The sequence below is a fragment of the Phyllostomus hastatus genome, unplaced genomic scaffold (assembly GCF_019186645.2).
Source record: "Phyllostomus hastatus isolate PE091 unplaced genomic scaffold, TTU_PhHast_1.1 phas_contig_308, whole genome shotgun sequence".
In the NCBI taxonomy this organism is placed as follows: Eukaryota; Metazoa; Chordata; class Mammalia; order Chiroptera; family Phyllostomidae; genus Phyllostomus; species Phyllostomus hastatus.
Window position 1 is genome coordinate 250,068 of NW_025333848.1, and position 17,369 is coordinate 267,436.

A 17,369-nucleotide genomic window follows, 5' to 3' on the forward strand; every position below is an offset into this window, starting at 1 on the left:
CGGGCCATCCACCGCCTAGCACTCCTGCAGGAGAAGACGGTTAAAAAGGATGCTTCAGCCCTGGCTGGCGTAGCTCAGTGGATTGAGCGCGAGCTAGGAACCAAAGTGTCCCCGGTTTGATTCCCAGCCAGGGTACATTCCTGGGCCATTACCCCCAGCAACTGCACATTGATGTTTCTCTCTCTCTATCTCCTTCCCTTCCCTCTCTAAAGGAAAAATAATAAGTAAATAAAATGTTTTTTTAAAAAAGTATGCTTCAGAAGCCTGCAATTGGCTTGGTCTCTCCATGAAAATCACCTGGGATAAATTTAACCTGGCCCCTTTGGGGGCTCTTTTGATATTCCTAATTTTATTTAAGGGCCCAATTAGAATGAAGATGTTTCTGGACCTCTCAAAAACAATGGAGAAGCATTCACTTGGTAGTTCGAAGGTTCCAAAAGAAACCAAAAGGCCTCTATAGCCTTTCTGCATGAAAGTAATTGTCAATTGAATGAGCCCTGACTGGTGTGGCTCAGTGGATTGAGCACCAGCCTGCAAACCAAAGAATCACTTCTTCAGTTCCCAGGCAGGACACATGCCTGGGTTGCAGGCCAGGTGCCCAGTAGGGGGTGCACAAGAGACAACCACCCATTGATGTCTCTCTCTTTCTCCCTCCCTTCCCTTCTGTCTACAATAAATAAATAAGACCTTTTTAAGAAATTGAATGAGTAACTTAAAAAACTAGAGGAATGCTCTGGCACATGTATCTCTCCTTCTAACTGGCTTTTCCTCCTTCCCCACTCCACCTCCTTTCTCCATCTACTCACACACTGGCCCCCCTGCCTATCATTCTCTAGCTCAACTCTCCTTTTTCTCCTCAGAAATTTCCCCTCATGAGTCTCTTATTTTCATGGCATCTTTTAAATATCAAGGAAATACTGATAGGGTAGATACTACCTCTTATACCCTCCGATCCAAATTGTTAAGCCATGTTAAAAAAAATTGTTCCTGGCTTGCGTAGCTCAATGGATTGAGCACAGGCTGCGAACCAAAGCATCGCAGGTTCGATTCCCAGTCAGGGCACAAGCCTGGGTTGCAGGCCATGGCCCCCAGCAACCGCACATTAATGTTTCTCTCTCTTTTTATCCCTCCCTTCCCTCTCTAAAAATAAAAAATAAAATCTTTTTAAAAAATAGTTAAGCCATGGTAAAGAACTTTCCAGATCCAAGAAGAATTCCCTTGAATTTTGAACCTTTAAATCTTATAAGTACTTAAGCTGGTTTCTTGAATCTTTATTAACTCAGCCATATGTTAGCTGGCATTGTTTTAGCTAAACAATGGATGGAATCAGCCACCTCTTACAAGATTTTAAATTGCCTGAAGCTACTGCCCTGAAAGCCATGTAGAAGCAGACCAATAACTTACTCAAGGCACTTCCCAAATATTTTCAAGAAGGTTAAGTGGAAAGCTATCCAGAGACATACTCAAAGGAAGTGATGGGGGCCTTGAAAGTTGGAAAATTTTAGTTTAAGTAATAGCTAATAAGCTTAGCAATCAATGCACATAAATGCTATTGTTCCAGGAATGGAAGGTATGATCCACCTTGATACCTTGATAGGAGAGGTAAGCAGTTCTACCTTTGTCCCTAGGACTGCAAGCAATCAAGATGCTATCTGAGCCATTGTGCTCCAGGGTGAGCCACCCACCTCCCAGGACACAGGTAAGGATCACTGCCAAGAGTGAGAGTGCTGCAGTTTTTTAAATTCAATGAACTTTTCCCTAAATTAAAAGTGTACCAAACCCAATAAGCAGAGACAGAGATTGAGTCTTTATGGCCACTTTATTCAGATGGCTGGCGATCTGAGAAGACAGTGGGTTCGGACCTAACAGACCCTCTTGTCTTTTCTTCCCAGGCCAACATTTTTATAACAGGGAATAAACAAGGTGCAGTGAAGAGTTTAAAGTTCAGGGAGAATTAGGTAAAAGAAACTGCAATATTCTTGTCCTGGGCAGTTAACTGTTCCCAGGGGATGGTGATCAGTGGGTGGTCATCTGTCGCTCCCTGAAACACAATGGCCTGGATGCCTCCACTTGTCCTCAAGCTGTAATCTTTAGCAGCGCCCCAGGAGGTCAGTTGTTTTCCCAGGAGCCAAGATAGGCCTTATCTGTAGGATCTGAAACAAAAGCTTTAACATATGCATTACTTACTAAATGTATAACTATCTTAAACTAAAATTTTCCAACTCTTGAGCCCCCTACCACTTATAAAAATGGCCATTTTAAAATGGAATTTAAGATGGTCTGTTAGGGTACAAACCCACACTCTTCTCAGATTGCCGACCATTTGAGTAAAGTGCCCATAAAATTCAACCCCTGTTTCTGCTTATTGGGTCTGGGAGTGACAGGCAGCACAAATGACAGTTTTTCCAGTTTCAGAAGTACTTGGTTACTTTGACCAGTTCAAAAGGTCTTTCAACAAAACTCAGGACTTAAAGCATTAAATGATGACCCCCTTAATTTATTTAATTCAATATATGTAGCAGGTCTCTCTGAAAATATCGGCTCCTAGTTAAACAACATGACCTTAAGTGGGTAGATAAACTCCCTCATGAGATTGCCTCACTGGCAAGAAAACTCTCTAAAACCGGTGAAAAGGACAGTGATAATAGGAAAAAAGGATTCTGGATTACCGTGAAACAACTGCCAAACTAATGACCCTGCAAGTTAAGTAATTTAGTGAACTGGCCCCACCAAATAGTGAAACCACCCAGGACCCCAATCCTAAGGCTTGCTTCTTTTGTAAAAGACCAGGACATTTTTAAAAATGTTGTTTTAAAAGCGTTGCCTCAAATATGAATGCTGGCTGCAACTCCAACCCAACAGGAGCCCAAAATGTCAGACTGGGACACAAAAATAGGGATGCTCTGGAGAAATATAAGGGATGTTTCCCTTGTTCCCTTAAAGCCAGCCAATTTAGGTGAGGTAAATATTAAAATTGGGCACAAATTAGTTAGAACTTTAATAGATGCAGGAGCAACCCATTCAGTCCTTAACCCCAATGCCCTTTAAATATCCCCACCCCTGAGTCAAGAAAAATTCAAATGGGTGGGGGAACTAAAAACCCTAAAACTGTCCCCAAATCCTTACCAGTCCCTCTTCAGGTTGACTCCCTCTCTGGTATTCATCAATTCTTACTTGTTCCTTCTGCACCAATTTGCACTGCACCTTCTGCAGTCATTTATTTAGGAAGAGATTTTCTAGAAGCTTACCAAGTTCATATTTCACTCTTCCGTAAGGGAAAAAATATTATTAGATTTAACCTCCTCAAATAACAAGACAACTCAGAAATTAGTAGTTTCGATATTCCTTTCTATTCCTTAACTTTATCCAATAATCCTCCCCCTTACCTCCATGGTCTGCTGGCCTATCTCTGGGCACAGTCTTTCACTGATGGAGGGAAAATCCACTCAGCAGCCCCTATCAAAGTTCAAACAGATTCTAACAAACCTTCACCTAAACCTTAGGGCACAGACAGGCATTCAGACTGTTACAGAGGAATTTTTAGCTCAGGGATTCATCATCCCCTGCAACACCCCAATCATCCCAGTCCTGAAGCCTGACAAAAGGGGATAGCGATTTGTTCTCCAAGTGATGAGTAGTATTAGGTATTCTCCCATATCCTGTAATTCCTGACATCTATTCCCTCCTATCAAATATCGCTCCCAAGGCTGTTTTGTTGCTGCTGTTGTTGTTGTTTCTGCCTTGGACCTTTGCAGTGTCTTTTTCAGTTTTCCTCTTGATTCAGAAAGTCAATATTTATTTGCTTTCACTTGGAAAAAAAACCGATATATATCTGGACTGTCTTACCCCAGGGACACACTAAAAGCCCTACTTATTTTTCTCACTTTCTAAAGGCAGATCTTGTAGATGTTGTATCTCCCTGTGTTTCTACCTTACTTCAATGTATAGAGCTACTTCGATGCATGCCCTCTGAACAGACCTTCCTAACATTCTCCACTTATTACATAATCTAGATCTAAAGGGACATATGGTCCCTAAGATGAAGCTTCAATTCTATCCACCTTTTGTAAAATTTTTAGGACATCTCCTTACCCCCAGGGGATCTAAACATTGACCTTTCCTTAATACAGGGTATATTGGCTTTCCCCAAGCCCCAAACTAGAAGACGACTCCTAGGGTTCTTAGGTCTTTCAGGATATTGCTGCAGGTGGCTCCCTAAGGTTTCCTTCCTCTCCTAAACTTTATAACAGCCCTTAAAAGCCTCTTCTTAAGACCTCTTACAATAGAATGACAAGGCTGAACAATTTTTACTAATTTAAAGAAACAATTGACTCAGGCACCAATGCAGACACCCAAATTATTATCTTCCTGTTTCCCCTTTTGTCCATGAAAAGGAGTAGCCGCCATTGCTACTTTAATTAAAACTACTGAAAAAAAAATAGCCCAAATACCCAAACCACCTCTCCAGACACTGAAAAGGGAAATGAATAAAACTAGGTTGCACTCTTGATTTAACTTGGAAGATATGGTTAAAACCAAGGTGCTGTCCAGTTCTTCCTCTTAGCCTTCAAAGAGAAGTTTTAACTTTTATTCATAACCTTACCCTTATTGGGACTCCCCTCCCACTGTCTGTGCTCTGCATGCAGTCAAGTCCGTTTTAAACTGGCACTGCACTCAACAGCGTTCTGTTCGCCTCCTCACCTACTATGAAACACTCTCTCTTCTCCTTATCCAACCATTATTCACTATTATCTTAATCCTTCAAGTCTCCTTCCCCTCCCTGACCATATTCCCCTGACAGCATATTCCTGACAGACCAGTTTCTCCCTTACTAGATCTTCAAGATACTCCTTTCCTTAATGCTACTTTCAACTGGTTCACTGATGGGTGTTATCTCCACCCATCAATGGGTTCCCACCAAGCCAGTTTTGTATTGTTTCTTTAGAGGAGTCTCTAGAATCAGGCCCACTTCCAAATGCTAGGTCGGCACAAGCTGAATTATAGGCAGCACCCATCAAAAAAAAATTTTTATTCTTAACCTTTTAGACTTTCCCTTACTTCCTAGACAATTGGCTCCTATAAAGATACAGGAGCACTTTTCTATGCAGGATAAAACTAGAATGGGAATCCCTTAACGGACATTGCTGCTAAATCAGCACATCAGCCACAAGCTTTTACCCTCCCACTACATTTTCTCTCACTTCTCTGCATGCGGTTGTGCCTCATCTCTAACTGGCCACAGCCCAAACCACCTCTCCAGACACTGAAAAGGGAAATGAATAAAACTAGGTTGCACTCTTGATTTAACTTGGCAGATATGGTTAAAACCAAGGTGCTGTCCAGTTCTTCCTCTTAGCCTTCAAAGAGAAGTTTTAACTTTTATTCATAACCTTACCCTTTGGAACACAGAAAAAATGATTCAGTTTGGAAAGCAATACTATCAGGGATCCTCTGCCACTACTGCACATCAGAGTTATCAGGTATACAAAATTTGTCCTCAGTGCGATTCTGGCAAGCTGATAATATGCCAATATAGGTCCCTTGCCTCTGCCAACAAAGCATTGAAGTATGGCAACTTGATTTTATCTAACTCCCACCTTCTAAAAATTTGCATTTGTTTAAATTGTATGTTTTCTCACTGGCTTGAAGCCTTTCCCTAATGTCTGGCCACAGCTGTGGCCACAGGTAAAGTCTTGCTGGAAAAGATTATATCAACTTGAGGAACAAGTGATCAAGGACCTCTATTCACTGAACAGATTGTCCAAGCCATTTGCAAAATCTGGCCTGTTTGTCAACACTTCCATTGTGCGTACAATCCCCAATCTTCTGGGTTGGTGGAATACACAACAGCATAATTAAAACTCACTTGGCCACTATTTGTAGGGCATTCAGACTCTCATGGCCCAAAGCTCTCTCTTTGGTTCTTCTTAATCTTTGCTCCACCCCACTTTGTAAATATAAACTGTCTTCTTTTGAAAGAATAGCAGGAAGAACTCTAAAGTTTGACTGAAAGACTTCATTCACCAACTCTTATAAGAGGAGAGCTTTAATAATATTGTCAAGAACTAATTAATTCCTTGCAGAATAACTCTAACCTCATTAAAGATTCCTTCCATAGTATGCTCCAGGGAGACAAAGACCAGCTTCCCCATTTACATCCAGGAGACTTTGTCTGTTCTACCTAACAAAGTGGCCTGCAGGATGAGAAGTGGACATTTCTCCAGGACAAGAAGTAGATGGTCTTAAAAAGAACATAGACAGTCTTAAGAGTAAAGAAATTGACACCTCATGCCTGAACTTTCACCAGAAATGCCTGACTGTGATAATTCTTCTTTTACCCCTTTCCTTACCATTCTTATCCTCTTATTTCTAGTTGAGAACCCTCAGACTCACTCAAGATCCTCTAGATGTACCCTGGGATCTCCGTGGTTTTTGCCCCTGGTATGAATTCCTAAACTCCTAATATTCCCCATTAATTCTGTACCTCCTGACCTGTCCTCCATCCCTTACTTTAATTATTAAATCATTTTTACTCTGCCTTTCCCACTTTCTTTACTATTCAAGATTTCACCTGTTACAGTGACAACCAAATCAAGCACTCCCTTTCTTCTTGCTTCTTTTTATAACCATCTGCGCTTGGAAAATGTAATGCCTTGATGAAGTTCTCCCAAAGCACCCCCAAAAGGGGCAGCATCTCTGATTGTTGGATATGCCACCAACTCCCTCAATCAATAGGCAACCAATATTTACTGTTAGTTCCTATAACCTGTTTTGATACTGTTCCCGACCCTTTCATTTACTGAGACTTGTCCCTTCAAATTTTACTTTTCAATTAAATGTCATTAAGGTAGGAAAAGCCTCTTTCCCCTGTTTATCACTAACTTCTGTCCTTGTCAACACTGACAAAACTGAGTTTAAATCTAAGTCTGACCTCAAACCTAGCCCCTCTCAGTCCTCTCATAATATACTTCAAAAATGTATACAGGATGAAAAATTAGAAAGAAATATGACTTACTCATGTAGAATTCATCTCTCTATAGAATATCAAGCAGACAGATTTTGGCCATCATGGGCACAATTCTACCATAGATTAGAGAAATTTTTTTTTTGGTATACCTATGAATCAATATATAAATGAGACCTCTCCTTTTTAAACCCTCACCTGAGAATATGTTCATTGATTTGAGAGAGAGAAAAAGGGAAAGAGAGAGAAAGAGAAACATCGACTTGAGAGAGAAACATCAACTGGATGCCACATATGTGACTGAACCAGGAATCAATCCTGCAACCTAGTTATGTGCCCTGAATGGGAATCGAACCCACAACCGTGTGATCTATAGGACAATGCTCCAACCAACTGAGCCACCTGACCAGAGCTAGGCTATGCTTTTTAAGATAAATTCTATATGGAAATTTCCCATATCTTAGAGGGATTGATTAACAGCAGAAATATCAAAACTACATAAGGTGGAAAAATTACAAAATCTTGTTCAACAAAACCTATGAAAAAACCATCTTGGGTAGAGGAAGAATTTGCTGTTGCTGCTGTTAAAAGAATATGAATAAGCAGGGATTAAAGAAAAGCGAAGTATCTAAAAATATCTTGCTGAAAAGAGTTTGTTTCATGTGAGAAATTGCAACATAGTGATCATAAGAAGAATGCACCAGCTGCACTGCTGAGTCAGTCTCATTTGAACTCTAGTCTAGGGATTGCATAATGTCTCTCTTTTTACTAGTCAAAAGCCACTTGCTGATAATATACACATTTGTTGGGAACAGCCCTGACTGGTATCAGAGGCTGAAACCCCCGCCTAGGCTAAGGCTAAGGGAACGCCCTTGGAATTGTAAGCCAGCAAGGAGACAAAAGCTTGTCTTCCTGGCAGGAATGCTGCTTCTGCTGCTTTATTCATAACTGAACCCCCAAAAGCTTGGTCGGTTAGCCAAAGACGGGTAAGATTCCCCACGGGGGGAACGACCTAAGACAGGCACGATCACTTTGGGAGGCCCCCCAAAAGAAGGACTTGGGGGGCTGCAGCAAAAGGGGGTGATGGACCCTCGCTCCTCGGCTTTGACAAAGTCTGAGTTCTCATCGTCTGGGAGAAAATCTCCTTATCTCTTGGTTACCTAGTTCCCTTGCTCCACCTAAGCCTGAAACAATGACAGGGTGGTACAGCTCGGTACTGAGAAGTGCGGATTCCCCAGGGTGATCAGGCCTAAGAAAGAATATGTAAATTACTGTGAAACCTTCTTTGTTTAGAATGCTCTCAGTTGAATGAGAAGGGTCTTAGGAGGAAGTTATTTTGTTCCTCAGTCTTACAGCTCTTTGACCCCCAACTCAATAGACCGGCAGAGTTCTTTGTTTTCTATAGTTCCTTACTTCCCCCTAATGAGTACTGTACTTTACCTGAATTATTATGCAAAATGAGCCTAATAAAAGCAGGTATGGATGGTAAATCAGCGCGCTCCCCCACTAGGGGGGGTGGCCATTCCGTCCCTACTTCCCCCACAGAAACTAGTCTGTCTCTGTGCATGTGTTGTTTTTTCTCGCGTGTGTTTCGACGAGCCATCCACAGCGTTCCGTGGTCACTGCTGGCCGGTGACCCACGCGCAACACATATTAAACATGTTTATATTTTATAATATATATATATAATTTTTTAACATTCTTTAATAATCTATATAACTGTAGAATAGAGAATGCACAGGAAATTGACCAGTGCATTGAAACAATAAAAAGTCCCTTTAAAAACAAGAATATTTCCTAACACACGGAAAGTCTGTGAGTCATTCATTAGGCGTGGGGATTACCAGGATATAAAGAGCTAATGCCTCTTGACACTTGTGAATTTATATCAAATGAACCCAGTTTGATCTTATTCTTACGTATTTTTAAGGAAGAAGATGAAACATTTCTGTATCTACTAACCTCCCAGAAAAGCATTCTAATGTTTAGCTGAAATTGCTTCTTCTGATAAATTCATTTTTCCTAATGTAGCCTACAATATAAAACAAAAATTCCAAAGAACATATATATATAACCCATAGACACAGACAACAGCATGGTGATGGCCAGAGGGAAGAGGAGTAGGGGCTGGGTGAAGGTGGGCAAAAGTCGGAGAATGGGGACATCAATAATAGTATCAACAATAAAAATATAGTTTAAAAAATGATATCAAGTACCAAATAAAGAATGTTACTTCAAAACTCATTTGAACCCTTCTGTGGTCACAATTGGCCAAATGAGTCTTTCCATTTGAGGTATAATGCAAAATAGTAATAAAATAAAATTATCTTTGTAGTGAGTGATTATATTTTTAAAATCCCCAAATAGTCCTGAATAACAGAGTTAAACTGGGCTTTAGAAGCTGTGTTGTGATGCAAGAAATTGAGCTGAGTTTCAAAGTAGTCAAACCGCATCAGACTGGCTGTTCGCCTGGCTGTAAAATAGCCTAGTAGTTAGTACTTTGAAAAAAAGGAATATAAATCCACAAATCTAAATTGTTTTACTTATTTTTAATCAAATTTATTGGGGTGACATTGTTTAATAAAACCATATAGGTTTCAAGTGTACAATTCTGTGATATATAATCTGTATATCGAACTGTGTATTTACCACCCAAAGTCAAACCTTCAAAGCCACATATTTGACCCCCTTTACCCTTTACTACCCCAGCCCCTTTCCTTCTGGTGAACACCATGCTGTTGTCTGTGTCTATGAGCTTTCTTTTGTTTTTGTTATTATTTGTTCATTTGTTGCTTTTAATTTTATATCCCACATGAGAGTGAAATCATAAGGTTCTTGACTTTTTCTGTCTGACTTATTTCACTTAGCATGATGTTCTCAAGATCTGTCCATGTTGTAAATGGCAGTATTTTATCTTTTCTTATGGCTGAGTAGTATTCCATTGTATATATGTACCACATCTTTTTTCAGTCATCTACATAGGGATACTTTGGCTGTTTCCATGGCTTGGCCACTGTGAATAATGCTGCAATGAACATAATGGTGCATATATCTTGGCAAATAAATGTTTTCGAATTTAATCCAGAAGAGGGGTTGCTATGTCATATGGTACCTCTATTTTTAATTTTTGGAGGAACTTCCATACTGTTTTTCATAGCAGCCATAGCAATTTACATTCCCACCAGCAGTGAATGAGGGTTCTTTTTTCTCCATAACTTCTCTGACACTTGCAATTACTTGCTTTGTTGATAATAGCCACTCTGATAGGTGTAAGGTGATATCTCATTGTAATTTCGATTTGCATGTCTTTCATCGCTAATGAAGTTCAGCATCATTTCATATATCTGTTGGCCATATTTCATTGGGAGAAGTGTCTATTCAGCTTCTCTGCCCACTTTTTAATTAGATTGTTTGTTTGGCATTGAGTTGTATGAGTTCTTATATATTTTGGATATTAATCCCTTATCAGGGGCTGCAAATGAAGGATGAAAAAAAAGAATAAAAGATGAAAAGAAACTCATATTGCTACATAATAAATACTTACACTATGCTCCCAGCTTTGTGCTAAGTGCTACAAAGATGTGGAGTTTGTCTCCTCAGTCAACAGCTGTGTGGTAGCAAAGACCAAAGGTGAGATTGGGGTGCAGAAGTGGGCCCCCAGGTATCGAGGATACTGAGGGATGAGTAAGGCCTGGAAGAAGCCAGAACAATTTTTTCCACCAAAACAAAACAATATTTTTGAAGCCACTTATATTTTCTCATGGCTGGCCTACTTCTGTTGATACGTAGTACCATTTCATCATTTCCCCTTTTGTTGTTGTCTGGAGTGAGGAGACTGACTTGTTGCCTGGTAAACTCCCTTGTCCTCCTTACACAAGAAAGGAAATCCTGACGTGAACACACAGCCACCAAACAAGTTAATGTTTTTATGTCTTGGAGTTGAACTTCCTAAAATACAGATAAAGTGTTCATTCCTCAAGATTCCTTTTCCTTGAAACTTACCATCAAAACACTCTTGGACTTGGAAACTGAGGAGAGGGAGAGAGGAAGAAGAAGAGAGAAAAAAAGAAAGAAAAAAAAAATGAGTTTGCCCAAATCATCTGCATCACAGTGCACAGGTAAAATTTGTAATTTTTCTTTTTTTTTCATAGATTTTTTTTGGAAGAGGTGATAAATATGTTGAAGGACAAGACAATAAGAAATCATGAAGTAAAGAGAGACAGAGAATGAAACTGAGTAAAATAAAGGAATGGTTAGAAGAGTATCTGATATACTGGAAAGATCACTGGGCTTCAGTTCAGGGATCACCACAACTCTATTTCTACCTTCTTTGTGACTCACTGTGTCCCTCTGGGCAAGGTACTTCACTTCTCTGGAACTCACTTTTCTTGTCCGTAAATGTGTGTGGGGAAGGAAAAGAGGAACTACTAGATAAATTCAAAGTTTTATATGATTGATTTACAAAGGCCTTTAGGAAATGAAGTATGAAAAGAGGAGAGTAACAGAGAGACAAGAATAACAGAGAACATGAGAGGGAGGAAGGGAGAAAGATAGGGAAAGAAGGGGAAAATGGGAGTGACTTAAGAAAGAAAAACTAGGCACATCTGTCCAACTTCATCAGTCAGTCTTAAAATTAGTAATGTATTACTCTATTGTTCTACATTGTTCTGACAGTGTAGTCCCCAGACCAGCAGCAGAAGCTGCTCCTGGGAACTTTTTGGTTCTATACCAACACTAACTGAGTCCTTAACTCTGGAGATGAGACCCCACAACCTATGTTTTAACAAGACCTCCAAATAATTCTGATATATACTGAAGTTTGAGAATTACTCAACATAGACAATGCAAGAGGAAGGAAATATGTAAGGTTAAATTAGAATTTCTTAATACTCTTGCTTAGGAAAGATTGACCATGTTTATGTTTTTCTACAGAGAGAGGATGCTTCTCTTCCCCAGTCATGTTGTGGACTGTTGCTGGGATCTCCATCCTACTCCTCAGTGCCTGTTTCATCACCAGATGTGTTGGTGAGTTCTGAAGGTCAAATTTAATCTCCCTGGTGAATATTAGGAGTAAATTCTTTCTTGCTGCCCATAGGTTCTCTTCTCCCATAAAGAATATTTATATTCTACTTTTACCCCTATTTATCTCAAGGTTATTCCTCAAGCCAGAAACACCAATCAGTATAGAACTGTTACCAAATTTCAGTAACCTCTGATGCATTTTTCATGATAGACAATTTTCATATCCATGGTGGCCTTGAGTCCTTCCCATTGTCCCCTGCTATTGATTAGTGTAACTCTTTCTATGAGGTCCTAGCCACAGACATGACAAATCACTTTTTGGAAGGAAGGGTAGAGAGGGTTAGACTTGGCATAAGAGAGAATGCTAGCATGCTTGTTTTCTCTGGGCCTTTGGGCCTAAAATAAAGTATGTTCACTTTTATAAATTAGGAAAACCATAAAATGTAAATTCCCTCTTCTTTCTTTCAGTAAATCTCAGTGCCTTTCCATGCAGAAAGAAAAATAGATAGTAAGAAAATACGATAGTTGTTGGCTCTTTTCTTATAAATACAAAAATGATCAAATTTATTTTACCAAGAGTAATGAACATGAACTGTGTCCCTGTCCTTACAGTGACATATCACATCTTTCAACTCTGTGTTGAGAAAAGGGTCCAGCCACATGAGGAGTTCTTGGAATTTTCCTGCTACAATAATGGATCAGGTAAAACATTCCTTAAATTGGAACATCAAAATTTACTTAGCAATATTTTTGATTTTTCAGGTTGATTTGGGGATAAATAAAGTAGTTGGAGTAAGCCCTGTTTTTCAAAAACAAACTGTAAAATCTTGCCTGTACTGTAATAGAAAGATGAGAAGTTGGGTAGGAAGACAGGAAATGAAATTAGCATTGGAGTTGGAAATCTTGGGGATATTACAGCACACTTTTAGAATAAATTTGAGGTATATATCTGGACAGTAAATCTAGAAGTGGATGGTGTTATGCTCTGGAGTAGACTATTTTTTAAAATTCATCACTTGCTTCCAAAATGAAGTACAGAAAAAGTAGATAGAATAGGGAACTTGGAAATACCTCAGAAATATACTTGGTATGCTTTTATGTATAGCACTGTTCCAAGTCTTAGAAAAATGCCATGCAACACTAGAAAATGACTTCTTTCTTTGCGCTATAATTTCCTCACCATCAAATTGAGAGAGTCTGAACTATTTATTTTTAGTCTAAGAAATGTAGTCATCTGTACAACCAGCTTGGAGATTTTGCTGAGAATACGTTACTTGGGCAACATGAGAGATGGTTGCTTGGAATTAACTTAGATAAAATGCATAACTTTCTCTGACCTTGGCAGTCTAAGAGCAGTTAATAGGGTTATATCAATAGCATAATTGAGATAGCTAGTATTGAGATATACCCAGAAAATAAGGGGTATGCTCAAAAGACAAGAATATTGCTCTTTGTGTTTACTGAGATAAGAATTATCTAAAGTCTTAAATAGTAAGATGGGGATGGGGAGGTATGAACAAGGGGTTTCAAGACTTATGACTATAAATGATGGACTTCATTGGGACACATGAAACTTTCTATTTTCTCACTCAGTTCATATGGGACATTCATGGAAACTTCTCTTCTCTTAGGTTCAGTCAAGAATTGCTGTCCATCAAGATGGGTACATTTTCAATCTAGTTGCTACTTTTTTTCTACAAACACAATGACCTGGTCAGCAAGTGTAAAAAACTGCTCAAACATGGGAGGTCATCTGGTGGTTATCAACACACAGGAGGAGCAGGTAGTTGAAGGATAGCCTCCCCCAGCGTCAATGCAGCACTCTGCACATAATCTATCCCTTCCTCCACATATGTGTGCAGTGCTTGAACCACAATGAATATTTTTAAATGAATGTATTGAAATGCATGCTCTTCTTACTATTTCTGTAAGTCAATACCTACTCTAATGTATTTTCATTTCTACAAGAGTCCAAGAAAGTAAGAAATTTCCATGTTTAGTTCCTTTATTGTAAAGCAGAAAAAAACAAGGTTAGGAGTTCATTTTAAAATGCCCATTATGCTTATAAATGTATTTGAGAGAAAAAAGGCAAATAATGCCCATTAGCTTTAAGCTGTGATTAGTAATGTTTTTGTACTAATCTATGCAGTTGGTTTTGCTACAAATAACAGTAGATAAACTTTGAGTGAACAATTGAGAAACTTATTTGTTTAAGGCTCTTTTTTGTTCATTTAATTTTATGTTGTATATATTTTTACCACCAATTAAAAAATCAGAAGATAAACCCCCATGATGTTGATATTTTAGGACTATGTATCTATCATCTTTAGTCCAGATCCTACTTTATCTCTTTAAGTAACAATTACCTTCAATACTTGTTTAGAATTAAAATAACTGATCTCCTATTTTTTTGACTGTGTATCTTCCTTAGGAATTCCTTTTCCATGAGAAACCTAAAAAAAGAGAGTTTTACATTGGACTAACAGACCAGGTGACTGATGGTCAGTGGAAATGGGTAGATGGCACACCTTTCATGAAGTCTCTAAGGTAATTCCCTTCTTATAGGAGAATTTAAAACTATCCCAAACCCTAAAATTAGCCCACTGTTGATGGGAGTTCTCACAACCGCCTTCTGTTCCATGAGATATATTCAGGTCCATCCTATTGCTCATTTTCTGAGACCATCTCAAATATGAAGGGAAGTAGGTGACTATGAACAGAGGAGCAGAATCAAATACTAATACTTTGGAATGCAGCAGGAGCAAAGTATGAAATTCAGAGCCTTAAGCCTCAAAACTCTAAAAACTGAGACAAAAATCATGATTTTTAGAAAGATAGAAGATTCTTAGGGGGTATAAAAGGGAACCCCATTGATAATGGCTTAATAATGGCTTTACAGCATTAGGGCACAGCATTCTGGAATTTTCAAAGTTCTAATTTCATTCACGGTCTCATTTAACCTAAATTACATCTTTCTGAGATACATCAATATGAATGACTTCACTTAACAATTCAGGAAACTAAAGGCCGGGGGCTTCGGTCAGTTCTGAGAGTACAGCGCACATGCTCATGACACACGAGTGTAAATAAAACAAATCCACCAGGACATCAGTCATTCCCATAACTTCTCCTTGGGGCTCTAAGTCTTTGAGAGTGCATGACAGAATGGAAAGGCAGAAAGATCCAGCACGGCTTCACTACTCACAAACTGTACGACTTAGACAAAGGGTTTAGCTTTTCCAAGATCCCTTTTCTTCATCAATAAAAGGGTGAGAAGGGTGAGAGTGTTAAGCAAAGTAAAGAAGAAAGACTCACAAACACAGACAACAGCATGGTGATTGCCTGAGGGAAGAGGGCATGGGGCAGTAGAAAAGGGTACAGGAAGGATACATGTGATGAAGGGGACTTGACTTGGGGTGGTAAATTCACAATACAATAGACAGATGATGTATTATAAAATTGTATAACTGAAACCTATATAATTTTATTAACTAATGTCACCCCAATAAAGTCAATTTTAAAAAAATAGAGATTGTAATACCTGCCTTACAAAATTGTTGTGAAGTTAAATAACACAAGTAACTTGCCTAGTATATTAGGTTACTTTACCTCTTGTAGCTGGGATTTAAAGTTTCCCATTTTTTTTTTTTCTTTTCAGCTTCTGGGATGTAGGGGAGCCCAACAACTTAGCTACAGTGGAGGACTGCGTCACTATCAGAGACTCTTCAAATCCTAGGCAAAACTGGAATGACGTGCCCTGTTTCTTCAATTTGTTTCGGATTTGTGAAATGCCAGGAAAAATATTTTGAACAAATAAAAATCTCCAAGAACAGAAAGCACAACTTAAATGTATAAACAAGGAGGAACAGGACTGTGGACGGAGCCACAACTCCAATTAGAGAAACACATTTGCAGCTTCCATGTAAATAAAAATAAGTCATTTTGAATGTATAATTCATGATACTGAACTGAAGTACATTTTTCTCTGTATTAGCCTCTCAGGCCTTCTTCTCAGAATTTATGAGGCAATTCTCTAGCAGATGCTGTGAGAAGAAAGGCATGCTCCTTTTGGTACACTTGCTTCATTTGTGAGAATTTAATGAAAATACAGGGACAAACAGCAAGTACAGAGTTCATCAAAGAAGGTTTTGGAAAGCGCCTTTGAACAATCACCTGAACCCAGGTTCTGTGTCAGCTCCTCTTCTTTTTAGTTTCTGAAAAGTCTGTCTTCTCTTCCTGGGTTCATACTGTTTTTATCCCCTGCCCAAGCATATATCCTCAATATGTTCTGTACAAGGAGTAAGAAACTTCAAGTCATGAAACTTATTATTGCTCAAAAAACTGGTGTGGACTTTTGGGCCAAAGGCCTTTACTGTGCCTTGTTAAGGAAAGGTCATGGTAACCTTCAGCGCCAATCTGACTCATTCAGTCCACCCCTTTTGTTCTCTATTCTCTTCCGTTGACTAATTAGATCTTACCTGAATTTGTATCTATTGCTCAGCCAGGGCCAGAGTGCAATAGTCAAATTATCCTAAGAAAACATTCCGTTTCACAGTTTTCTATTTCAAGCCTATTCACTTATTGCATAATATTCTATTAATATTGATAGTTACTCAGTAATATGTAAATAATGTGGCAGTTTTTGTAAATATGTTTCTTGCACACAGCACCATAAAGAGACCCTCAAAACTCATATACTGAAACCAATGTGTAATTATTAAATGGGAAAATCCAACTGAACAAGTACATATAATATATTGGATTTCTTTACAAATCTTTATTTCTCTTAGACATAGTGGTTTTGAAATCTTAAACCAAAAGTCTTTCAACCTAAAAGTAATCCAATAAATATATTTTAAACTAATTCTCTTTTTCAAATCATAAACATCAATGAGAAAACATTGAAAAGCCTATGGAGAATTTTTTTGTTCATTGTTATTTTCCTGTAGGTAGCTATAATTTGATTATTTTACATTTTATTTCAATATTTAAAGACACAAAAACTTCCTATGACTTCAAACATTAAGTGGCAGGATGGAAAGATAAAGAGAGGGATGATTATGTATATATATAATCCCTTACCCATGGTTTTGCTTTCCATGGTTTCAATTACCTGTAATCAACTGCAGTCTGAAAATATTGAATGAAAAATTCTACAAATAAACAATTCATGAGTTTTGAATTGTTTACTGTTCTGAGTAGCATAATAAAAACCTCACACCATCCCACTCTGTCCTGCCCAGGACATGAACCATTCCTTTCTCCAGTGTCCTGTCTCCATACTGCAAATGCTACCTGCCCATTAGTCACTTAGGAATGTCTCCATTATCAAATCAGCTGTTCTGGTGTTGAAGTGTTTGTGTTCAAGTAACCTTTATGTCAC

The 17,369-nt window shown here is 38.7% G+C and overlaps 1 protein-coding gene across 2 annotated transcripts; it reads left to right on the forward strand.

Annotated features, from left to right (window-relative positions):
• Window positions 1-10,857: 10,857 nt before the first annotated feature.
• Window positions 10,858-16,726, forward strand: CLEC4E (C-type lectin domain family 4 member E). Of its 2 annotated transcripts, none has more exons than XM_045839716.1 (6): window positions 10,858-11,082; window positions 11,897-11,989; window positions 12,599-12,688; window positions 13,618-13,769; window positions 14,418-14,533; window positions 15,645-16,726. In XM_045839716.1, the coding sequence occupies exons 1-6, from the start codon at window positions 11,046-11,048 to the stop codon at window positions 15,793-15,795; spliced, it is 639 nt and encodes a 212-aa protein (XP_045695672.1). In that variant the 5' UTR covers window positions 10,858-11,045; the 3' UTR covers window positions 15,796-16,726. The 2 variants fall into 2 exon arrangements, with proteins under 2 accessions (XP_045695672.1, XP_045695673.1); XM_045839717.1 differs by having other exon boundaries at window positions 13,618-13,649.
• The last annotated feature ends 643 nt before the right edge of the window (window positions 16,727-17,369 follow it).